This window comes from Hylobates moloch, unplaced genomic scaffold, assembly GCF_009828535.3.
Source record: "Hylobates moloch isolate HMO894 unplaced genomic scaffold, HMol_V3 SCAFFOLD_1, whole genome shotgun sequence".
Lineage (NCBI taxonomy): Eukaryota > Metazoa > Chordata > Mammalia > Primates > Hylobatidae > Hylobates > Hylobates moloch.
Window position 1 is genome coordinate 221,089,492 of NW_026652276.1, and position 26,492 is coordinate 221,115,983.

The 26,492-nt window shown below is 44.4% G+C and overlaps 1 protein-coding gene across 1 annotated transcript in view; it reads right to left on the reverse strand.

Moving 5' to 3' along the window:
- Positions 1–26,492, reverse strand: part of PARP12 (poly(ADP-ribose) polymerase family member 12) — a 40,029-nt gene that overhangs the window by 2,731 nt on the left and 10,806 nt on the right. The window contains exons 5-10 of the mRNA XM_032761924.2: positions 20,741–20,864; positions 15,222–15,417; positions 11,285–11,426; positions 7,813–7,909; positions 2,187–2,262; positions 811–941 (exon numbers count right to left, since the gene is read on the reverse strand). Of these exons, the coding sequence (XP_032617815.1) occupies positions 811–941; positions 2,187–2,262; positions 7,813–7,909; positions 11,285–11,426; positions 15,222–15,417; positions 20,741–20,864 (766 nt within the window). The remainder of the gene's footprint in view (positions 1–810; positions 942–2,186; positions 2,263–7,812; positions 7,910–11,284; positions 11,427–15,221; positions 15,418–20,740; positions 20,865–26,492) is intronic.

Below are 26,492 nucleotides of genomic sequence, written 5' to 3' on the forward strand. Positions count from 1 at the left end.
CGCAGGTCACAGGCTACCCTGACTAGGCCTGTGAGGCTCCAGCCACAAGCCAGGGTGTGGGAAAGAAGGGGGATCGTGGGAGCTGGGTGAAAACCCTCCCTCCATAGCTCCAGACTGCAGGGGCTCCCTGGACTCCAAAAGCAGAGCAGCCCTTGGAAAATGGGTACCATTTCCCCCAACCCCGCCCCACCTTGCTCCTGCGTGGAGCTGAGCCCTGGGATGCTGTAGGAGTTTTGAGGCTGCTGGTCAGTGGGTGCCCATCCTTCTCCCCTCTCCCGTTCCCAGACTTCTTCACTGTGCACAGAGTACAGATTACACTGCCCCAACCCCATTTGGGGACAGGTCAGCAAGACCCAGCCTGCCATGGTGACCTATTGTAGGATTCCTCCCCACATAGACAAGTGAGTGGGTGCTCAAGGACAAGCCAGTCCTCATGTATGCACCTGAGACCCCTGCTCTCCAGCCACAGCCTCATGTTCCTGGGGCTAATAGTGTGGTGGGCTGTACTGACCCATCCCACTGGTCTCCAGGAAGGCAGAATGGACAAGTGAGAGTGCTGGCTTTGCCACCCCTCATGAACGGGACCAGGTGGTATGCTCCAGGAAGCCGCGGTGCCCTCATCTCTATAATGGGATGTGCGACCACACTGCCCCGGGGGAGCAGATGAAGGAGAGCAGACACTCAGCTCTCAGCACATGGCAGCCCTAACTGCCACTCTGCTTTTCCTGGAAACCCGGGCCACATGTGGCAACCAGCCAGCGGTGTGAAGGGACAGAGCCACCAGCCCACCAAGAGCGAGCCCCAACGCACCACTGGTAGACTTCCCAGAGGGCCAGGTTCTGTACTCGCTCAATCTTCTGAACAAAGTAGAAAGGCAGCGTGCGGTTAAAGAGGTTCCAGACCTTCTGATACTCTTCCGAGGAAGAACTAAGGGTGATCTTCTGCAAGGGGCAAATGTTTTTAGTGCATTACCATCAACATGCAGAATATAAATCAGTCCCTTCCCAAAGCTTCTTGTAAACACTAGAGCCGCAGAAGCACAAAAGCCCAGAGAGCAGTGACCACATTCCCACCTCCCATGATGATGTGGTTTCCCCAGGCATAGGAGACAATCGGTCCTCATGAAATGTCATTGATAGGTTCTCGGAAACTGCAATTTTAAGTAAAACAACAAACTGCATGCCATAGGAACTTACCTCTTGTTTATGTCAGTTAGCATATGGGAAATTGGGTTTCGTTAGACAGAATGTTGTGCCACTTTAAGTCGGTTTCCAAGAACCTATTGATGACGTTGAGGATTTACTATGTTTTCAAGTAGTCACTTTGCTCCTCATCACTGTGAAACCAATCTAAAGGACAGACACGTGATGCTTAAGCCACCATCCAGGGTATCCCCTGGATGTCCCTGCTCTTTTTTTTTTTTTTTGTCCCACACAGGCCAAAGACACAGGTTGGACTACATGGTCCAAAGACCACAGAGTTGTCTAGACAAACGTGTTGAACTCCTTCAGGTCCTTAGCACTTCTTGCCTGCACTGTTGGCATCTGCATGTGCCTTGTACAAGCTCAATAAGTCCTCCCAGGACAGGGACCGTCATATTGTAAAGCTGAGTTACACAGTGCTCGGCAGCCGGCCAGCTGGCAGACATCAGCCCAGGTGCAGACGGGCAGCCTCAGATGTTAGTCTGCGTACTCTCCTGCACTCTGCACAGCTCCCACTGGTCAGAGCCCCTCAACAAGCTGCCAAATTGACTGTCCATTCTCCTGTCTGCTAGTCGTGAATGCCTTCCCTCCTGACAGTAACTCCCCTCCAAATGTCCATCGGACTCAGGTCCTTCCCAGGCTTCTTTTCCTTTTCTCGCTTAGTAAAATTGGTATTTACTGGTTAAGCCCAGCCCATAAGCTCCTTATTTCTGCCCTTTCTAGCAAATTTCACAGCTCATCCTCCTCCCTCCACAAGACGACTCCTCCCCTCAGAACCACAGCCAACTCCTGGGTGGCGAAAAAACAAAACCCTCTGCAAAAAAACGAAAACAAAAATAAAGCCCACATCTGTCACTGCCCTCCTGCCCCAATTAGCCCCAGCCTTACAGCTTCTTCAGTGTTGAGGAATGGCACAGTCTGTTCACACACACCCACTTCTACAGAACACCTTCCTGTCCAGCCCCAGGCGTGTGCATCCCCTACCTGAAAGCCTGGGTCTGGCAGGGCAGAGGAGTCCCAATAGTCTGGGATGCTCTTCGGGCCTGGAAACTTGGTATTGCTACAAAAATGTAAACAAAAACACGTAGACATTTTATTCTTACACAAAGCCAAATATACCATAGGTGGTCTCTGCTAGCCAATATCACCAGTCTTGAGTCTCAGCATATCATATTTTAAGAGCAGGTAGAAGGCAAGGAAGAATGTTAGCACAATATTCACAACATGAGAGCACTTATATCTTTGCCTATGTTGCCAAACTCCAAACAGTCCTGAGAGATCTATTTCTCGCCTGTGTCCCAACTACCACACAAAAGGAATAAAAGGGATGGAGTACGTGGTTAAAGGAGCACACACGTGGCCATAAACCTTTATCCACAATTCTGAAATTCTAAGAGCTCTAAAGACATTTTTTAAGGCCTCAATGAGGTATAATTGACATTTTAAAACTTTTTTTATACAGCTCAGGAAAAGCAGGAGAAAATATGAAATAAAACATTTTTTAAAAAACATAAAAGTGACATCAAAACTCATTTGGCAGTGGAAATTTGACTGAAGTTATTTAGTAAGAGGCCATTGTGATCTGTATCTATCCTTCTTAAACTCACTATGCATATTCTTTACTGCAGAAATATTAATGTGCTAAAATACAGAGTGTCACGTGATACAAGCATCACATTATCTTTCTAAAAATTAAATAAAAGCAGTTCAAAAGACATATGGCTCAAGGGTTCAGGAACAAGGACTGTGAAACTATAATTACAAATCATTCCTATTAAGTTTCAGAATACACTGTTCTTTCTAAATAGATCTACCTTCTGTTTCTGCTGGCATGAAACATATACCTTCATCCTAAGCCTCAAAGAACTCCCACAAATAACTTTCCTCAGAAAATGGCACAGTTCAAAAATAACTAAGCAAGGTCCTACCAGCAAGAATCAGCCAAAAACAGACCCACAAAGACTTAAGATGCTGAAATTATCAAAGAGATTACAAAACAATTATTCTTCCTATGTTTAAAGGAAAAAAAAAAAGACAAACTTTAAAAACACATGCAAGGAACAGGAAACTATAAAAAGACCTGGAAGATCTAAAAAAGAACCAAACAGAACTTATAGAATTAAGTACAATCTTTAATAATAAAAGTGCAGTAGATAGGCTTAATAGCAGATTAGACCAGCTGGAGGAACAATCAGTGAGCTGAAACATATGTGAAATGAAATTGTCCAGAATGTGACTCACAGCAACAAGGAAATGGAAAATGCAGGAAAGAAGTTGAGACATGAAGAACAGTGAGAACTGGAATATGATCAGAACCTAAGTGAAGCTCTAGGAGAGGAGAGACAAGACAGTGGAGGTGATTTTCAAAGAGAACTGATGAGACGCACCAATCCACAGCTTAAGAAGGCCAAAGAATCTCAACTATGATAAATAAAAGAACATACCTAGATACACTTTAGTGAGGATGCCTACCTCCAAGACAAACAGAAGCTCTTAAAAGTAGCCAAAGGAAAAAAGAGTGATTACTGTCAAAGAAGCACCTGTTAGACCAAAAGGCAATTTCTCAAAAGCAACAATGGAAGCCAGAATACAGTGGAGTGATCATCACCAATGATCCAAGAGAAAATCCCTACAACCCGAAATTCTATACCCAGTGAAAACTTCCTTCAAGATTGACGGCAAAATAAATACATATTGGCCGGGCGCAGTCGCCCATGCCTGTAATCCCAGCACTTTGGGAGGCCAAAGTGGGCAGATCACTTGAGATCAGGAGTTCAAGATCAGCCTGACCAACATAATGAAACCCCATCTCCACCAAAAATACAAAAATTAGCTGGGCATGGTGGCGCACACCAGTAGTCCAAGCTACTCAGGAGGCTGAGACAGGAGAATCGCTTGAACTCAAGAGGTGGAGGTTGCAGTGAGCCAAGATCATGCCACTGCACTCTGGCCTGGGCGACAGTGCGACTCCATCTCAAAATAAATACATACATACATACATACATACATATTCAGACAAACCAAAAACAGTTTTCCAACAAATCTTCATTGAAGGCAGGCTTGTCCAACCTGCAGCCCGCAGGCTGCATGTGACCCAGGACAGCTTTGAATGTGACCCAACACAAATCTGTAAACTTTCTTAAAACCTTATGAGATTTTCTTGTGGTTTTTTTTTTTTTCTTTTAGCTCAGCTATCATTAGTGTTAGTGTATTTTATGTGTGGCCCAATTCTTTTTCTTCTAATATGGCCCAGGAAAGCCAAAAGATTGGACACCCCTGATCTAAGGTAATCTGAAAGGACAAAGTGGTAAAAATGTGAGTAAATTTAATGAAACTTTCAGAGTATAAAATAATGGTGCCTCTTGAGGTTTAAAAAAAAAGTTGAGAGGAAGGCAAATGGAAGAAAAGATAGGAGGGCAAAGATATTGATTTACTTGTACTTAAGTGAAGAACATGTAGTTTCTACCATAGCCTTTAAAATATACATATACACAAAAGAAGGTAAGAAAAGAAAAAATAAGACCCAATCACATGAATGAAACATTTTCATGGAGGATGGGCAACATGGTGAGACTCTGTCTCTACAAAAAATAAAAAAATTAGCTGGGCGTGGTGGCGCATGCCTGTCGTCCCAACTACTTGGGATGCTGAGGTGGGAGGATTGCTTGAGCCCAGGAGGTGGAAGGTGCAGTAAGCCGTGATCAGGTCACTGCATTCCATCCTGGGTGACAGAGTGAGACCCTGTCTCATAAATAAATAAATACATACATAAATAAATTTTACATGACACTCCTGTATTATAACTTCTGAATATGGACATTACATTTTATGACCCCATTAATTGTGTAAACAGAAAAGTTGTTTCTGAAAGTGATCTACCCTCAGATTCCCAGTTGGCCATGCAGGCCCAAGCAGACTTGCTTACTGGAGTTAGTAACAACCAGCTGCTGGCACATGGGTCAGAGAGAAGAACTGAACACTTCATCTGTGTGAACAGTGTGTGACACTCCGCTTACAGGAGACCCCAAATCACTCATATCTTAGCCTAAATCACTTTTAGTTTGGACATTTGGCATCTTCTTGTGGCCCCCTGAAAACTAAATTAGAATGACAGGAGAGATCTACTCTCAGAAAGAGACTTTTCCAAACCTTGTCTAGGATAGGCTTTGTATAGGAAAAGAATAAAAAATGACTTCCAGAAATAGGAGGGTCATAATCAACCAAAACTCTAAATCCAGAATCAGTAAGACACTGATACATTTAACTAAAATAATAAGAAATATATCTTTATGGTAAAATACTTCACAGGCAAAGTCAAAAGGCAAACAACTAAGAGAAAATATTTGCCATTTATATAACAAAACAAGGGTCAACCTCCCTAATAGATAAAAGCCTTTTGATATTTAAGAAAAAAATCAGAAAGTTGATAGAAAAATGGATAAAAAGACCAACAGTCCACAGAAAAAGAAGCAAAAATGGCACTTACATGTTAGAAATAATATTCAACCTCACTCCTAAAAGAGAGCAAACAGAAGTCCACTGACCCATCTTTTACCCCTGAGAAATGCAAAAGCCCAAGAGCCTGACAACTCACTCTGTGGCATCTCATGCGTCCTAGTCGGTGTGCATAATGATTCAAGCCCATGGAAAGGAACTTGGTTTACTTCCTAGGACTCTGACCTAACAGTCTGCCTCCAAAATTTGTTTTTTTAAATTAAAAAAAAAAAAAAGAGACGGGCTCTCGCTATGTTGCCCAGGTTGGTCTCAAACTCCTGGGCTCAAGCGATTCTTCCATCTTGGCCTCCCAAAGTGCTGGGATTATAGGTGTGCACCACTGCACCCGGCCATACCTCCAAAATTTGAAACAGCACATACATCAAAGGGTTCTTCACGGCATTATACTTCGTAATAGCAAAAGACTGAAAACAACACAAACATCCATGAAAAGGGGACATATTAAGTAAACTATGGTACATACATATTACAGAGAACCAGGAAAGAAGAAACAGATTGAGGAAGTTAATGAATTGAAACAAAGTGATTATCAGGATCTATTTTTAAGTGAAAACAAAAAAGGGTATAGAACAGTATAGACAGCACATTCCCTTTTGTGCAAGAAGAAAATACTTTTATATGTATGTATGCAAATGCTTATTTTTGCAAAGAGAAACATAAAAAAGAGAAACCAGAAACTAATGTTACCCACAGTGTGAACAGGGTAGAGATTACAGGGAGGAAGTTACAGACTACAGAGGATACCATTTTATATAGGTTTGACTTTTAATCACGTGAAGGTTTTATACATAGTCAAAAACAATAATAATTATTATTATTATTTTTGAGACGGGTCTCACTCTGTCACCCAGGCTGGAGTGCAGTGGCGTGATCTTGGCTCACTACAGCCTCGACCTCCCCGGGCTCAGGTGTCTCTCCCACCTCAGCCTCCTGAGTAGCTGGGACTACAGGCGCACAGGCTGGTCTCGAACTCCTGGGCTCACGCAATCTACCTGCCTCGGCCTCTCGAACTGTTGGGATTACAGGTGTGAGTCACTGCACCCAGTGCAAAAATAAATTTTAATTTAAAAAGGAAAAAGTAAGGCACATTCCCAGGAAATTACTTTGCTAGGTCTGACTCACAAGGCAGTTTCGTGGACTGATAATACCTTTCTCCTCTATCTTGTACCAAACTCATTTAAAAAATGACCTTTGCATGCTTCACAAAACAAAAGAACCAAAAGAGACATTGTTGGTTCTCCATAAAATAGACACAAGCCAGACCTCTCAGGCGAACAGAAGGTGCAGCCAGCTACCAGTAACACTGCCTAAAGTCCCAGCACTGGCTCTGGCAAGCCCAAACTGTATGGGCACTGTGGTCCCTCTCCACCATGCAGGCCACCTTCCCCCAATATGTGGCTGTGTGGTTTGGAGAACACTGACCCCTTCCTCTCAGTTCCAATCCCATCCCACCTCCCCAAGCCTAAAATAACACCAGTGGTTGAGATAGGGTCTGATCAGTGCAAAGCACAAGAATTTCCCCTCATCTGCTATAGGAGGTTTCTCTCCTCCCTTCTAGGGGCCCATAGGCCACAGGCCAGCTAACCTGGTGGCTCCTGGCAGCCATCTTGGGACTGAAAGAAACTCACCCTGACGAAGCTCACCCATTAGTGACTGCAATATCTGTTTTTAGAGTTTTGGTATTCCGTGATATTCAAATACTAAAATACATGAGTTTTTATTGGTATAATTCCATCATTATTTCATTATTTCAACATTTAAAAAATTCAAGTCTATGACTCAACGATTCCATGGAAAAGACAAACGGATGGGTTGGCTTCAAGTCTAGACTCGCCTTCAGAGTCTGTCTTTTCCAGGGAATCATCGCAGATCACAACAGGCAGCCTTCTAATTATAAATCACGAAGCTTCTACCCACAGGGTAATTCCCACTCTCGTCCAACTAGTAGAAGACAAACGATAACAGAGTGCGGGAGCACTTCGCTGTACAAGCCAACGGGTGCCTGGGTGCTGTCTGAGGCAGGTTTTCTGTCGCCACTGCAGAGCACACCCCAGCTGATTACATCCTAAGTACCAAGCCCCCCACTGCAACCTACCAGGTTTGCATGGTTGTCACATCCTGGGGAGACACGTATTTGGGTCTGCGGCAAACCTTTTTAGTTGTGCCATAGACCAGGTTTTTCTGAATGAAGGCTGAAAAAAAACATAACCAGTGAAAAAATATACATATACATATACATACACACAGGATGGCAATGTTTTATAAACACAAATTAGATAGATTTGAAAGCTTATCCAAATGTGTAAAGCCCAGAATCAGTCTGTTAAAAATAGGGCCATTTTACACATTTCAAATATTCATAAAGAAAATAGGTATCCTTAGGAGACTGGGTTTAATGAATAGAGGAATGATTAGTAATTGACATATCAATTATACATGAGTGGTTTTAAATTGTTTCTCCCAATCTTGTTTAAACCATTATTTTGCTTGGCAATGTTTCCCAGCTTGGATACAAAAAAGCCTCAGCCCAACCTGAGATCAAACTACCACGTCTTGAGTTAGTGGGATTCAGAGTTAATATAAGTTTTACGACTTTGTTTTAGTTAAACTATGGCAGTATTCATCAACCTTTCTAAACCAATAATATCTTTAATAAACAAATTTCTTGCTTCCCCACCCTCAAGAATCCCATACTCATCCTGAGGATTTGGGGTTGGGGGAACTGGCCCCTCAAGCTGAAAAATGACAAATACCTCGAAGTGTTTGTCATGTCCTTGCCTGCCAGGAAAACTCTCTCAAGTCTTACTTGTTTTTTTTTTTTTTTTTTAAGAGATGGGGTCTTGTGCTTTGTTGCTCAAGTGGACCTTGAAAACTTACCGGCTCAAGTAATCCTCCCACCTCAGCCTCCCAAGTAGCTGGGACTACAGGTGTGTGACACCATGCCAAGCTAATTTTGTTTTCATTTACAAAACATTTTAATATTAAAAATTATAGATGTCCAGAATTAGCCTTATTGCACTTGAGCATAAACTGGATGGTTATCCAAGTGTGTGTCTCTTAGGTTGCAGCCAAGATGGTCACCATTCCTGGAGGTCCATCCACATTCTCATTCAGAGCCCATGATCCAAATGCAGCAACCATGACCCCTTCTGTTACCCACTACTCAGCCACCCATCAAGACCATTCTCAATGGCATATTTAAATGGGTGTTACTGGCCTACTGGCCATCTGTGATGAATCTTAAATGGCTTTCACTGGTGAAATTAAAAGTGAGCCAAGATACATGGACTGGCTAAATGTGTGTCAGACACATTCCCTACCCTTCTATGGACACAGTAAAGTGAGGTCTTTTCCCTCTGTACCCTTCCAGAGGATACCCTAGGCTATCGCCTGTCTCTGGGGGATTCTGCCCCATCTGACACCACCTAACAGGATGCTAGAATTCTGCCTCTGGAATCCTGGCATTTGCCTTGAGTGAATCATTTATGACAAGAGTCCCTAAAAGGGCAGAACTGAATCATCCCTAAACCTTCAGAACAACTCCCATTTGGGCTATTTTGTGTGTGTTTTAAATGTACTTGCTTCCTAATAAATAGCTAATAAATATGTGTGGCAGTTTGCTTTGAGACTTGCTTTATACTTAGTAGTGAAGTTGTGGGGGAAGAAGCCAATTCATCTCAAGCTTCTTTTGTGGATACTGGGATCTACCAAAAGGAGGAGGAGGAAGAGGAGGAAGAGGAAGAGGAAGAGGAGGAGGAGGGGGAAGAGGAAGAGGAGGAGGAGGAGGGGGAAGAGGAAGAGGAGGAGGAGGGGGAAGAGGAGGAGGAGGAGGAGGGGGAAGAGGAGGAGGAGGACGAGGAAGAGGACAAGGAGGAGGAAGGAGGAGAAGAAGGAGGAGAAGGAGGAGAAGGAGGAGAAGGAGGAGAAGGAGAAGAAGGAGAAGAAGGAGAAGAAGAAAAATTGTGCCCAAATGGGCTTCGGTAAGTCTGCAGGAATCATAAACTGCACGTGTGTGCTCTTCCCCATCCCTATCATGAGGTTCTGTTATGTCCCCAGGGTGTGGCCTAGGTTGGGAATGATCAAGGTAGTATCTGACATTTCTGATTTATCTGTTTTGATATTTTCCAGATATTTAAAAGAAATAGTCCAGATTGCCGTCAGCAGCAGTCAGATGCATGCTTGCCACACAGTCCTGACCTCCAGGGCAGTCCTGATTTGATTAACGTCTATGCTTTCATTGTCCCCTCTCATGCACTGGTGTGTGTCAGGCCGTGGAAAGCAAACCAGACCACACGTGGCTGGCACTCTCCAGCAGAGGCAGTTCACACTCTAGAGGAGAAAAACTTCACTGTAAGGGCATGTCAAGGGGGTAGTGATCTACCCTAAGCAAAACCACAAGTGCCACAAAACCACAAGCAAAACCAAGGCCAGAAACAGACAGCCAAAGTGGTTTTAGGATAATTCACCAGACACTTCACTATACTCCACATAGAATAAAGGTCTGCAAAAATAAAGAAAACCATAAACTGTGTTTAAAGGAAGGCCCACTTACGCCCTTATAAAATGCTGAACATTCAGAAGGACTCAGAGTTTAAAATGTGAAATACAGGCAAAACGGAACTGAATAAAGCTGGACCATTACACTCATGTGGAAATGGCTTAAGAGAAACTACACAAAATTAAAACTAAAAAAAAAAAAATTCTCACAAATCAGCCACTTGGAGGAACTGGCCGAAGGGTGGCCTATTTCTCTCTGTAAGGCAACCAGGACGAAACATGGTTTCCTAAGGCCCCAGCCTCAGGACACCATGAGTGCATTAAAATCTGCTTCTCAGGGACTTTTAATTATTCTGTGTCCTACCATCCGTTAAACCCGTCAACTCCAAAGTCACCTACAGAAAAGATGGCAGCAGGCCAGGCGTGGTGGCTCATGCCTGAAATCCCAGCACGTTGGGAGGCCAAGGAACTTGAGGACAGGAATTCAAGACCAGTCTGGCCAACATGATGAAACCCCGTCTCTACTAAGAATACAAAAAATTAGCCAGGTGTGATGGCTCATGACTGTAATTCCAGCTACATGGGAGGCTGAAGCACGAGAATCACTTGAACCTGGGAGGCGGAGGTTGCAGTGAGCCAAGATCACGCCACTACACTCCAGCCTGGGTGACAGAGCGAGACTCTGTCTCAAAAAAAAGATGACAGCAGCACTGCCGCAGCAGGGAGTGAAAGGCAGACACTGCACGACGGAGCTGCTCGGACACCTGTCAGGGACTCGGTTAGTCCTCGGACACAGCAGGACAACCACACTACATGCATGCTGACCCTGCTTGTCCTCCACACTTGGGGCTCCTGCCCCTCCTGGGGTTGATACTCCTCACACCCTTGACGCAGCTCTTCCCCCACTGCACAGGGCCAGTGTCATCTGTCTCCAGGTCTACCTTGGACCTGGTACCTTGCTTTTCTTTCCTGTACCCACCCGGGCCCTCAGTAAGCGCACACGGCTCCTCCAGGGTTAAGGTGTAGGGACAGAGCCAGGCTCTGCTGGGCGAGGGCAGGGCACAGGATACCTTTGAAATCTAACTCATAGTTGTGCTTTCCGGCCTGGAACTTCAAGGTAGCTGCCTGGCCGTCAGACCCCGGTGAGCAGTAGGCCAGGTAGGCCTTCTCCACGTCGCTACTGCTGACAGTGGTCACAGGGTGCGTCGTGCCCTGCGATGGAAAGCCAGACACTTTATGAAGGCAAGAAACTGCGTGATGAGGAAAGACGCTGGTGGCACCCACGCCACATTTCAGAGATGCTCCTGGTGGACAGTCCTGTGGTGGGGAAGAGGGAGGCCAGGGAGCATGGTATGGCAGGAGAGGGAAGCACAGAACAGAGGCAACATGACTCTCTCCTGAAGCTGCCCTAGCAAACACAATGCAGTAAATATGGGTCCTGCTGAGCAGGAAGACAGGGATGGGAGCAACGGAGAGGAGGGCACTCAAGTCACCTAGGACAGAGGACGCAGCAGCCACTCAAATGCCGGCAGAACAGCAACAGCGACTTCTCGAGTGCTGCTTGACTGGGCAGCCCAAGCCAGGCTGCTCTTACCCGTCTATTCACGTTGCAACCATCCTTTAATCAGAGCTCGGTCCTCTTCCTTGCGGTTTTCTTTTTCTCGTCCCTAGGAGCATTCATCTCTTTTTTAAATTATCCATTTCAATCCCTATCCTTCCACAGTTACCTACAGGAAATCTCATAGCTTCGGCTGGAGTGAGTTTGAATTCTGGCTCCCAAACCCGCTGGCTCTGTAACTTTGGCAAGTTATCTCAACCTCCCTGAGCCTCCGTTATCTCAAGCTTATAACATGAATAATAGTACTTAGGCCATATTCATCCCTTTATACAACAGGACTATATTGTCCTCACAGGGCTGGAGAAATCATTTAAATAAGGCATGTGGAGCACTTAGTACAGTGCCTAGAACAAAACATACTCAATAAATGTTACTATTATCATCCCTGTTCTTATTAAATTTGACATTACACTGACAACTAAAATTAAAGTTATTGAACCTATAACCAACTAACTCCTTCTGTCCCTGTCAATTTTCCTGCTCCCACTACGCTACCATCCTAGTTCTCCTGGGTCACAAGCTTTAGGTGTTACTAACAGAACAAAAGTGAGACAAGACAAGAGTCACCCATGCCTCTGTGCAACTGAGTCCAGCAATGGAGAAGGGGAAAAAAAAGTACCCAGACATTTCAAAGCCTCAAGCACAAGGACCCACACAGGTCTCACGGGTGCTCTAGATGCTGAGAGGGGTAACTAAGAATGACCAAGGAAGGGTGAGACCCAGCAAAGGTTTCTTGGAAGAAAAAGATGCCTGAGCCAAGGCCCAAGCCCAAGGGATGACATGAGTTGGCCCCATGAGGACCATGAGGGGCGGCTGTAAGAGGTATAATGGTTTGTAAAGCAGCCTCCTAGTTTACAGTCTCATAGTGGCGCCTAAGTTTCTCTCTCTGAAGTCTGTCCTCCTTCAAAACCAAGCCATTAGACTAGAGTCTCGGAGGAAGAGGATGTGGCATAAAAATCCCTTTCTGACAACAAGAGGAAAGGAAAAGAAAACAATCCCTCCCCCCTTTGGGCCTGAGGAAATGAAGCTGTGTTTCCTCTGAGTCAGGGAAACAGAGAGGAGAAGCAGCAGTCAGATGCAGGCGTCCTGCCCCGACCCCAGGGCTCCAGTCAAAATCCCTGCAGATGGGTGGTCATAGAGGGAGGGAAGATGCAGGTGGATGAGCAGAAAGCAAAAAACAAAGAGTTTTTTTGCCCTCAGTGGGAGGTTTGGAAGGAGAAACCAACAATGGCAGCCATATTATGTGTTAAGCTGAGAAAGGTCTCGGTTTAGCACCTGGAGGCACCAGTGAGATGTGGAAGGAATGACAGATTCCCACATGTCCTGTGGCAGGACCAGCAGGTGTCTGATTTTGACATAAATGTTGGAGTACTTCTTGAGCTCCGACAGAAAAAACTTAGCTTTTCTGGGAATCAAGAGAAAACTGTTTTGAAGTGGCAATTAGCAGAAAACTAAAAAAGAAACCTAAATGTGGGGTTACACCAGAAACATGTAGGAAAGGGAGGACAAGAAAAACCAGATCATCCTAGGCTGTCCAGCCTGAAGCCACCAAGCCCACATGTGTTTCTACGCCCCCACTAGCACGTGGCATATCAATAACATCCACAAGCGGTTCGTCCCCAGACATTCTCAAACTGCTCGCCATGAGTTTCTGCACTGCCACAAAGGAGGAGCACAGGAGAGAAAGGGGCACACTCCAGGTGTTGGCTGACTGGAGAACGGCCAAAACAACCAGAGCTGTGATGAGACACCACCGGGGAACCCTACTTTTGCATGGGTTGCCCAGAGCCCTGTGTCATCTCATTCAGCAACCAGCGGTCTCCCCCAAGAAGCCAGACAGATCCCCAAACAAAATGAACGTGATGGTCACATCTGCTAAGTGTGTTGCGCCTGCCATCTGTCCCTCCATCTCAAGGAAAGCCGGGATTCCCAGAGCATGATTGGGCAGTCATCCTCTCCCCCTCCTCCACGTCACGCCACAGCCTCTTCCCCTCATGCTCCTGACCAAACCCAGAGAGCTTACCTGGATGAGTCCCACAGGGCAGGTCAGAGAGAGTCCCAGGTCACCCACCAGGGGAGGGAGACAGGTGGGAAAGGCAGGCAGGGCAGAGCAGCAAGCAAGGAGAGGCTGGTGCTGGCAAGAGGGGAGCAGGTGAGCAGAGGGGAAAGGAAGTAGTGCGAGGCAGCAAGGCCATCGCTGAGAGTGACCATCTCCAGCTGACCAACAGACACTGTCAGTAACACCCTCCTCCTTCCATCAGCCAATGTCTATTTCCTGAGGACTGGCTATGCATCATTCCACACACGGGATACGATGGGGCAAAAGAAAGACAAAAGTCCCTGCCCTCATGGAGCTTACATTAGAGCATCACCAGAGGAAAAGGGCATTCTGAGTACAGTTAAGAATAAAAAACTAAAGCTTCAATATAGCCTCTTAAAACCCAGAAGAGTATAAAATACCTATCGATTTTCATTTTGGAGGGTGGGTTCTTCATCAATGGTGCCTTCCCTAAACTTGTACTTCTCTTGAGACGGAATCTCACTCTTTCGCCCAGGCTGGAGTACAGTGTGTGATCTCTGCTCACTGCAACCTCTGCCTCCCGGGTTCAAGTGATCCTCATTCATACCTCAGTCTCCCAAGTAGCTGGGACCACAGGCGTACGCCACCACACCTGGCCAATTTTTGTATTTTTAGTAGAGATGCGGTTTCACCATGTTGGCCAGGCTGGTCTTGAACTCCTGACCTCAAGTGATCTGCCCGCCTCGGCCTCCCAAAGTGCTGGGATTATAGGCATGAGCCACCATGCCCGGCCTAAACTTGTATTTCTGTAAGTGACCAGGGGACTCCCTTTAATCAGACCCATCCACAAACACCTGCAAATAATTGACAGCAGCTATTTTTTGTTATTTGGCTTGGATTCCAAACCTATACATGATATAAATCAATTTTCTTTAATCTGCCTACCTTCTGTAAAGTTGCAGAAATGGCAGACAACCGGTTTGAAAAGCCTTTACCTCTATACCACAGCTACACAAACACACTTGCACACATAGGCACCAGCTCTGGGGTTAAGTTACCTGTTCAACAAGAGAAACATCTTTCTATCCCATTTAATAAAACCAATGAAGAAACTTGATCTCACTACAAATTTGTCATTCAGTTCTCATGAGCCAACAGATGGAAGCTCTTCGAAGACGAAAGCTCATACAAATAAATTCCAACTTATCTAGTTTTGCCATAATTCTCCCAAAGCAAGTGAGCCACACTGGCACCTGGGGATCCTCAGCTCTCTCAAGGATGCCCCTGGCAACAATATGGGGGCTCTTATTTGGCTCCTCTCTTACAGATCCTCAGGACAAAACACTCACCCTCTTTCCATCACACTTACCTGTCTTCCATATTCCTGCCAAGAACCAAACTCATCACTCCAGTACCAAATCCAGTTAGTGGTGAAGATGAAGTGTGGAGGTTTGGTGACAGAGGAGGCCGTGGAGAGGCGGCGAGCCTGGGTAGCACCGTAAGTCATGGTGTTAAAGTTCAGACAATCAGAGTGAAAGGTACTGGCTGACTCAGAGCACAGGATCCTACAAAAGGAAAACAGCAGCAGACTGAAAATCCCAGCAGCCAAGCAGACACAGGTCCCTCAGCTTGAGAACATACAGCTGGGAGATGCGAATAGTAAATGTGGCATGCACATTTTAGAAAAAGTTTCCAGAGGTAGAGGAAACTGCTTTTTCAGATCAGTTTTGAGGTATAAAAATATCAAAATCAAGATAATGTGGGAGACTAGTTATGATGAAAATTCCTCTCAGGACAAAATGCCGAAGATGCTGGTGAAAACATTCTCTTTTAAAATGCACTGCTGAGCTGGCAAGAAAGGGAAGTCCTTAGAAGCCAAAATAACAATAGTTAACATATACTGAGTGTTTACTGTGTGAGCCAGACCCTGCATTAAGCACTTTATATGTATTAGGCGATGACATTTTCACAACCCTATGAGGTTAAGACTATTATCTCCATTTCACAGATGGGAAAACAGAAGCTCAGGAAGGTGAAGAAACCTGTTCAAGATCAAACAGCTAGTCAGCGGGCGAGCTGGGCTTTCAGGTGGGCAGGTGGGCTGCACAGCCTGCACCTGAGCCACCAGGACGCGCACCCTTTCTAAACGCAGTACTGCCTAAAGACCAAAGGAAGGTACGAAACTGGAGAGCTGAGAGGAGGGCGAGAGCCAGCAGCTATCCTAGGGCAATGTCGATGAGTAACAACAGAGAGCCTGGGCTTTGGCCACAAAGGGGAAGCAGGAAACAAATGTAGCGTCTGAGTAAGGCAGGAGGCTGAATCTCAAAAGAGATACCTCTGCGTAAAACCAGGACCCTAAAAGATGACCCACCTTAGTAAAGGGGGACTGAAGAGGGGACTTGCCTTGCAAAGACATCTGGCAAGGAAACCTGCCTGTATTAATGTTGGTTCTGGATAAAGGAGGAAAAAATTCCTCTGAGAACTCATAAACCACTCAAGCCTCACAGAAGTTTTAGGCTGATTCACATTTTGGGAGAATTAGCTGCAAAGAAGACTCAGGGTAGCAGTTCTCAGAGAAGCAAACACAAATCCCCTCTGGAGAGATTCACCTTCAACTCAGGCCTCAAAAGAATTTCCAGGCCGGGTGCGGTGGCTCACGCCTGTAATCCCAGCACTTTGGGAGGCCAAGGCAGGTGGATCACGAGGTCAGCAGATCGAGACCATCCTGGCTAACACGGTGAAACCCCGTCTCTACTAAAAATACAAAACAATAGCTGGGAGTGGTGGCGGGCACCTGTAGTCCCAGCTACTCAGGAGGCTGAGGCAGGGGAATGCTTGCAGTGAGCCGAGACCACACCACTGCGCTCCAGCCTGGGCGACAGAGTGAGACTCCATCTCAAAAAAAAAAAAAAAAAAGAATTTCCAAAGACATTTCCATCAAACATGAGCTCAAAATCGATCACAAAACGTGGAAACAAAGACACTATGGGCAAAACTTAACAAAAACAAAATCAGACCACCTTGAACTACAAACATTAGTATTCTCAGATGCAGATATGCGTGATATGTTTTTTAAAAAGGAATTGAGCATCAAAAGTATGAGTAAGAATCAAGAGACTATAAAAATTGACTAGGTAAATTTAAGGAAAAAAACAGAACTTTTACTATTCATTATTCTTTTCTTTCTCCTCCACTCCCTCCAAAACTTTTTTTCTTTTCCTTTTTTACGATTTTTTTTTTATTTTTTGAGACAGTCTCACCCTGTCACCCAGGCTGGAGTGCAGTGGCATCATCTCAGCTCATCGTGATCTCCACCTCCCGGATTCAAGCAATTCTCCTGTCTCACCCTCCCGAGGAGTAGCTGGGATTACAGGCATGCACCACCATGCCCGGCTAATTTTTGTATTTTTTTGTGCAGACAGAGTTTCACCATGTTGGCCAGGCTGGTCTTGAACTCCTGGACTCAAGCCATCTGCCCTCCTCAGCCTCCCAAAGTGCTGGGATTACACGCGTGAGCCACTGCTCCCGGCCTTAGAACTTTAAAGCATAAGTAAATTAACTGAAATTTAAAAATCATACTTCAATGAAACACACTGCATCTCAGAAGAGGCTGAACTAATGAGCTGAGAGCCTGAGAGAAAGAAATGTGGCAGAGTTTAGAAAGAGAATAAAAGAGAAGTTAGAAGACATAAAAGATAAAGTGAGAAAGAAGACTTCACCATATATCTAATGAGAATTCCCGAGAAGGAATACTTAAGGAGATCATGGCTGAGGAAATCAGAAAGCACAGCAAAATAGGAGTAGCATAAAATTTTTTAAATCCACACACAGATCTTAGTGAAACTGCACAGCACCAAAGAATGACAAGATATTAAAAGCAGCCAGAGAGAAAAAACAGACTATCTACTATACTTGATTGAATTGTGTCCCCAAGAAGATATGCTGAAGGTCTAATCCCTGGTACCTGTGAATGTGATCTTATTTGGAAATAGGGTCTTTGCAGATATAATCAAGATGAGGTCGGCCGGGCGCGGTGGCTCACGCTTGTAATCCCAGCACTTCGGGAGGCCGAGGCAGGCGGATCACGAGGTCAGGAGATCGAGACCACGGTGAAACCCCGTCTCTACTAAAAAAAAAAAAAAAATTAGCCGGGCGTGGTGGCGGGCGCCTGTAGTCCCAGCTACTCAGAGAGGCTGAGGCAGGAGAATGGCATGAACCCGGAAGGCGGAGTTTGCAGTGAGCCGAGATTGCGCCACTGCACTCCAGCCTGGGCGACAGAGAGAGACTCCATCTCAAAAAAAAAAAAACAAACAAACAAAACAACAACAAAAAATAGTAATAATCAAGATGAGGTCATATTGGATTCGGGCGGGCCCTAATCCAAAACTGATGTCCTTTTAAGATGAGGAAATTTGAACACAGACACATGGGGAAATGCCTGTGACAATGGAAGCTGAGATTGGAGTGATGCGTCTACAAGCCAAGGCATGCCAAGGATTTCTAAGCATCAGAATCCTGGAGGAGGCAAGAAAGGATCCTCCTGTAAAGCCTGCAGACAGAGCAAGGCCCTGCTAACAACTTCAGTTTGGACTTCTAGCCTCCAGAACTGAGAAAAGAAATTTCTGTTGTTTGAAGCCATCAAGTTCATGGTAATGTGTTACAGCAGCCCTAAGAAGTGAACTAATACCACCTCGATTTAGGTTGACAGCTAACTTCTAAGTAGAAGCAATGGAATCCAGACAACAATGAAATAGTCTTTGAAGAGCTGAGGGAAAATACCCAGTAAAACTATCTTTCAAGAACGAGATGGGAATAAAAACCCTTTCAGACTAACAAAATACACAATTACCTCCAGACTCTCACTAAAGCAACCTCCCACAGAGGAACTTAAAGAAGGAAAATGATAAACGAGGAGAAGTGTGAGCAAAGGAATGGTGAGTAAGAAACAAAATGATAATTGTGTAAGCTTAAACAAATACTGACTGCCTAAAACAATACAAATTTCTAACTTCTAGGATTAAAAATATTATAGAAGCAGTACACACAGTGCATCTTTTTTTTTTTTTTAAATAGAGACAAGATCTAGCTCTGTCACCCAGACTGGAGTGTAGTGACGCAATCATAGCTCACTGCAGCCTCAAACTCCTGGGCTCAAATGGTGCTCCCTCTGCAGCTTCCTGAGTAGCTGGGACTACAGGCATGCGCCACCATGCTGAGATAATTTTTTAAAAAAATTTTTGTAGAGACAAGGTCTCTTTATGTTGCCCAGGCTAATTGTGTATTCCTAGCCTCTAGCAATCCTCCCACTTCAGCCTCCCAAAGCACTGGGATAACAGGTATGAGCTGCTGCACTCAACCCACATCTTATGTGCCTGGCACTGTACTGAGTGTTTTATGCACATTAACTCATTTAATTCTCAAAATAACCTTATGACGTAGAAACTATGATTTAGTCTACTTAACATATAGTAAAATTGGGGTAAAATGAAATTAAGTAATCTGGCCAAATTTATATAATTAGTAAGTAAGTTTGAATGAAACTAGTCAGAATTCAAGTGTCCAAGGTTCTTTCACGGTTTGACAGAATGACAAAAGGCACTGATTGGCTTAAGTTCAGTTAAAAGTCTGTTAAGATAAAGAGTCTGTTTAGATTTCCAGAGCAGCCACTGAAAAAATAAAAATTCAGTATATAATGTCCAAACTAGTAAAGGGAAAAAATCAAATGAGGAAAAAAATCTACGAGAAGATCAAAAAGAGAAAAGAAATATACAAAAAGTGGGTCACAGTGACAATTTTAATGAGTGGCAGAAATAAATCCAGATCCACGTTATTGGCCATTTGTGCTTCCTCTGCCGGGAAGTTTCTGACCTTGTAGTTTGCCCTTTTGGAGGGTGAAAAGTTTGAGTGAAAGAGGCCAGACACAACAGTACCTACCACGCGGTTCTATTTATATGAGGTTCGAGAACAGGCAAGACAGAGATCTATGGTGATAGAGGTCAGAACGGTGGTGAACGATGGGAGTAGGCACTGACTCGAAGGAGATGGGGTGAGGAAAATGATCCGTATCTCAATCAGAATGCTGGCTACACAAGTGTATGCATTTGTCAAAACTCACTGAGCTGTACGCTTAATATCTAGGCTCTTCGCTGGGTGTAAATTTTGCCTCAAAAAGAAAGATTGGGGTGGTATGTGAGCCATTTAATCCTCCTAACAGGAGTAATTGGTTTCACATACTTTACCAATAGCAATTTGCATATAATTGCACTCTAAGTGCAAATTTATTTTATACACTCAAAAAGTAGGCTCAAATTCTCTTCTTGGCAACATATTTCAGCAAGTTCATTGAAAAATATGTTAAGTATTAGAAAAGAAGCCTATCCGGGAATTCCCTATTTACTCTGAATTGACTAAGGGAAAATATTAGGACATGCTTGAGGAAAAAAAAAGTTAGTTAAACCATAAACAGCAATTCAGCGGTATGGCTGTATAGGCCAAAGGCTAAAATTTCACAAATAGAAATGATCACCTCTCGCTTTTCTGTAATAATGAGTATAGATGTACATGATCAATTCCAGCACCAAACAACTGAGAACTTAATACTTGGTATTGGTACCATTTTCTCCTTTCCCCATTGCTCCTGTCTGAAAGGAGAAGGAGGTGGGAGAACAAAGCCACCAAACTGCCAGTATGAACGCTGACTTTCGATCCCAGCCCACCTCCTACCTCCAGACTAGGCTGCTTACAGTGGGTGTGTGTGTGTGTGTGTGTGCGCGTGCGTGCACACACACGCGCACGCAGGGTATCAAAACTAAACACTGCTGTTTAAGCTAAACTTCACCACACACAGAAGCCCAGGCACAAAGCAGAGACAAGGGACATATTTCCTACCTTTCTATTTTGGGATTGCAATATGCCTCTTCAATAAGTTCCATGTTGTTCAAATCCTTCCATTTGCCTCTATCCAAGAATTGCCATCGATACGGCAAATGGAAATGAACTCTATGGCACTTATCTGAAATAAAAACATAAAGGAGTAAGATAGCTTGGCAATCCGCAGCACACCCTAGCCTTGTGGTTGTCAACAGGGGTGGTTCTGCCCGCTGACCTGGGAACATTCTGAAATGTGTGGTGGAGTCTGTTTTTTCAGTGCAGGCATGCCTGAGCATTTAGATATGGAAACACTTTTTGTATTTTATTATATACATTGCTATGATTTAAATGTCTGTCCCTTTTAAAACTCTTGTTACAACTTAATCGCCAAAGTGATAGTATTGAGCGGTAAGGCCTTTAAGAGGTGACTGGGTCATAGATGAATGGATTAATGGGTGTATGGATTATCATAGGAGTGGAACTGGTGGCTTTAGAAGAGGAAGCGAGACCTGAGCTAGCATGGTCAGCCCCCTTGCCATGTGATGCCCTGCAGCACCTCAGGACTCTGCAGTCCCCACCAGCTCAAAGGCCCTCATCAGATGCAGGCCCTTGACCCTGGACTTCTCAGCCTCCATAAAGGTAAGACATAAATTCCTTTTCTTTATAAATTATCCAGTTTCAGGTATTCTGTTATAAGCAACAAAATGGACTAAGATATACATATTCCTTATGTCTCACTTTTTAACAGGACCTTACTTTTTTTTTTTTGAGACAGGGTCTCACTCTGTCACCCAGGCTGGGGTGTAGTGGCACAATCACGGCTCACTGCAGCCTCAACCTCCCAGGCTCAGATGATCCTCCCATCTCAGTCTCCTCAGTAGCTGGGATTACAGGTGTGTGCCACCACACAGCTAATTTTTGTATTTTTTGTAGAGACAAGGTTTCACCACGTTGGCCAAACTAGTCTCGAACTTCTGGCCTCAAGTGATCCACCCATCCTGGCCTCCCAAAGTGCTGGGATTACAAGTGTGAGCCACCACACCTGGCAATTTTTTAGAAATATGTATGTTGATAGTTTATATCATCTATGAATTTTATTTAATAAGAGTAAGAAACTGATCATGAGAAGGTCAAAGGTCTCATCACTGCAGGGGGCAGTCTGACTCCTCAATATCACTCTCCATGTGGCAGGTGGATGGGCAGAGATCACATCAAAGACGGAGCCAGATTCATCTCTACCAGAAATCCATCCCAACCCAACACGTCCAACTGAAGGCAGGTCAGCAGCATGGTTATAGGCTCCTTGGATCTCTTCTGGCTAACAACATGCTCACTCCTTCCCTGACACACTCCCACCAACATCCACACAATGGCCCAGACCTATGGGTTCTAGTGGGCTGCTCCCCTCACCAACCCCATGTTCCTCCTGGGCAGCCAGATCCTCACTTCTCTCATCACTCCAAGCACACACTGCCTGCCCTGTCTTTGCTGGTGCCTGCCACCACTGGGAATGCCACCCACACCCTCTCCCTACCTGTCAACAGCCCATGTGAGGTTCTGCTACATCCACACAGAGAAGCGTCAGGAGAGGACAGGGAAAAAGGAGAGAAAAAGAATGAGAAGCTCTTTGCATTGTGACATGCAGCTAGCTACCTCCGAGATATTTGCTCTAAGGCAGAAAGATAGAGAACAAGGTGCAGAATGCCTCTATTTGGGTAAAAAATAGAAAAAAAAAATAAGCTTAGAGATATTCTAACTAAACACACACATATGCACACATTATTTCTTGCAGAGGGAACCTGGTAGCTGGAGACAAAGTTATGAGCAAAGACTTCTGTCATTTTGACATGTTTTGAACTTTGAACCACAAGAAGATATAATATATTCCAAAAATTACACATCTAATTAAGTGAAAAAGGTAGAAAGCCATGCTAGTGTGCCTGTGTAAGAAGGAAACTGAACAGACACATACCCTTGTACATGTATAAAGCCTCGATGGGAGGATATTCAAGGAATGGATAATTACAGCTGTTTCTTGGAGAGGACTTGAGTTCTGAAGAAAACTGGTGTGAAGGGGACTTATTTCTTCCTGAGTGTCCTTTGTACATTTTTAATTCATATTTCAAAATAATAATGAAACTAGCTAATTTGATACTTGAAAAAAATTAAAATTTTCTAAAATCGTGTGCATTTTTTCAGGCACATCTCAATGCCACTTCTTTCCCAGGCTCTGCAAAAGCACCATGGTGGGGGAAGTCCCATGGAAGAGAGTGGGAGGGTGCCTGGGATTGTGTGACCAGGTATGGGGCTGAGAAGACAGGGCAGAAGAGAGTGCCAGGCCAAGAGGACTGAGGGAACAAGGCGGGGACACCCAAGCAAGGAAACTCCTCTAAGTTCAACAAGGCTGAAAACAGCCACACCAGGGACTGAAGATCTCCTAACTTGTCCAGTTTGAACATGGACAGCTCACTAGGTCAGGAACCTCTTGAACTCTCTCAAGCAGGTGTGTACACAACAGATAATTAAAGGGCTGGGCCAGGGAAGACAAATAGCTATGGTCCAAGGTCACGACCAACCAGAGTTCCTGTTCCCTCCCTGAAAGGCATTAGAGGAAATGATCAGGGATGAGAGTAGAAGGCCACCCCGGGGCATCCCAGTATTCAAATGCTATACCTACAAACCCCAGGCACAGGTGTACTATGGACAGCCTGAGACAGGCTCTCCCTGCAAGCAGGCACATCCTGGGGAAGGTGCACTCCATAAGGCCCTCCAGGCTGATGCTTCCTCGAGAAGGACAGCCAGGGGAAGGCACTATAATCAAACAGCAGGCCTGAGGCTTCCGTTCTGAATCAAAGCTGAGCTATAGACCACACTGTTCACAGCTGGAAGGTACCCAGGACAGGAGGCACCACGTAAGCCACTGCAGCCACAGCAGCTGGTGAGAGCCTAGTCCCAGCACAGCGGTAGAGACATAAGGTCCTTTCCCTTGTCCTGGTCTTCCTGTCCCCTTTCTCAACTTATTTTCCTTCCTTCTAATGTTCCCTACCTCACTTTGGCATTCCAGGGGCTTTCTAGGAGGTGAGTCACAGAAATCAAATCAATTTGGCAGACAAAACACCACATCTACCCCAGCCCTTCCTCCCTATAGTCCTTGAAATAACAGGCCAGAGAGAAGAATAAATCCAAAAGCACTGGAAAACAATAAAAAATACCATCAAAAGACCAGAATTATTCAAGAATTGCTAAAACTATGGAGCAATGAGAATCAAATAGATATAAAAAGGAGAGAGAAAAATGCAGACAAAATGTGCAGAATATACCGCAGAAGTAGAAAAGATCTGGGGTCATCACAGATTCACAGTCAGATGAAGCCAGGAGCAAGAAAGATACCCAGGCCAATCCCAGTGACAACAAGGGAGCCCCTGGCAGAGGCACTCCCTTCCCCTAACTTGCTTGTGTGGAGGAAGCTTGCTGTGCACTTCCTAGTTAAACTAAGTGTGAATATAAGGGTTAGAGCGAGAGAAAAGCAAATGAGATGACCACCAAAGCCCCCGTCCCAGTCCTAGGCTACATGCCAGCCACCCACCTCACCAAGCAGGACCTTCTGCCTCTTCCCCACCATCACTAGAATGAGGGCCTGGAATCCAAATCAGCCCCATGGAAATCAACCAACAGGTATACGGGATTCTCAAGCACCAACGTGACAGACAACCAAGAATCACTCAACACATGAAGGAAAACAATTCGAAGAGAGGCAGCAACTCACACAGAAGCAGCGATACCTAAGGAGAGAATGATCAGGGTTAAGAGAACAAGTGTTCACAGCTAGACTTCAACCTAAATGCCTAGTCCCTGAAACCTCTAGGAAAACACCATAAGAGAAAACATTTTGTAGGCTTAGAATAGGCAAATATTTTTAGAATACAAAAAAAACCGTAAAAGAAAAAAATATTATCTGGACATCACTATTAAAATATCTGTTCTTCAAAATACACCATAAAGGAAATAAACATGAAAGACTGGAAGGATATATCTTCAGTATACATCACATACAAAACACAGCTCAATAATAAGAGATCAAATAACCCAATAAAAATGGGTATAACAGTCACAAAAGACCAATACTGTATGATTCCATTTATATGAAATATTCAAGCAAATCTATAGAGATGGAACCTTCATCTGTAGTCATCAGGAGCTGAGGTGAGGGAAGAATGGTGGCTGACTGCTAATGAAGACGGGGTTACTTTGGAGGTGTTGAAAATGTTTTCATATTGCCTATGATGATGGCTGCCCAATTCTGTGTTATTATTACATATATAAGTGGACTTCAAAAAGTTCATGGAAAACAGAACTAAAAGATAAAAAATATAAACTTTATTTCTCAATATAAGCTCCATCAAGTTCAGGACACTTTTGTAAAAGACGATACCAGCCATTTAGTCCACCCAGAAAGAACTGAGGGTCCTAGGAATTTAACCATGTCAATCCAGTCTTTTTTTTACATTATTAACTGAAGAAAAATGGGTGCCCTTTAAAGATTTTTTTCTTTTTTTTTTTTTTCAGACAGAGTTTCACTCTGTTGCCCAGGCTGGAGTGCAGTGGCACGGTCTCGGCTCACTGCAACCTCCACCTCCCGGGTTCAAGTGACTTTCCTGCCTCATCCTCCCAAGTAGCTGGGATTACAGGTATGTGCCACCACACCCGGCTAATTTTTGTATTTTTAGTAGAGACAGGGTTTCACCATGTTGGCCAGGCAGGTCTCAAACTCCTGACCTCAAGTGATCCACCTGCCTCGGCCTCTCAAAGTGCTGAGATTACAGGCATGAGCCACCATGACCGGCCTAAAGATTTTTTAGATTAGAAAACAAAAATAAGTCAGAAAGAGCCAAATCAGGACTGTAAGGTGGATGCCTACAGATTTCCCATTGAAACTCTTGCAAAATTGCCCTTGATTGACGAGGAACGAGCAGCAGCCTTGATTGATGAGGAATGAACAGTGGTGGTGAAGGACCCTCTGGCGAAGCTTTCTGGGCATTTTTCTGCTAAAGTTTTGGCTTTCTCAAAACACTCTCATAATAAGCAGATGTTACTGCTCTTTGGCCCTCTAGAAAGCCAACAAGCAAAATGTCTTGAGCATCTCAAAAAACTGTTGCTGTGACTTCTGCTCCTGATCACTTCTGCTGTGACTGGGCCACTTCCTCCTTTTAGGAGCCATTGCTTTGTCTTCAGGATCCTACTGGTAAAGCCATGTTCCATCTCCTGTTACAACTCTTCAGAGAAATGCTTCAGGATCTTGATCCCACTTGTTTAAAATTTCCATTCAAAGTTCTGCTCTTTGCAGCTGATCCAGGCAGAATGGTTCTGGCACCCATAGAGTGGAAAGTTTGCTCAAATTTAATTTTTAATTTTTCTGGCAGACAGTATAAACTGAACTAATCAAGATGTCTGGTGTCAGTTACTGTTTGTGCTGTTAATCACTGGTCTTCAATTAAGGAACAAACAACATTAATTTTTTCCCCACAAATTGATATGGATAGCTCCATCTTTAACATTCTCTCATCCCTTCTTAAAATGACTTACTCATTTATAAACTGATTTCTTTGGGACATTGTCCTCATAAACTGTTTTGTAAAGCATCAATTATTTCGTCATTCTGCTACCCAAGAGTCACCATAAATTTGATATTTGTTCTTGCTTCAACTGCAGCAAAATTCATGTTGCTTTGATAGGGGCTCTTTCCAAATTGATGTCTTATCCTTCTTAGTGC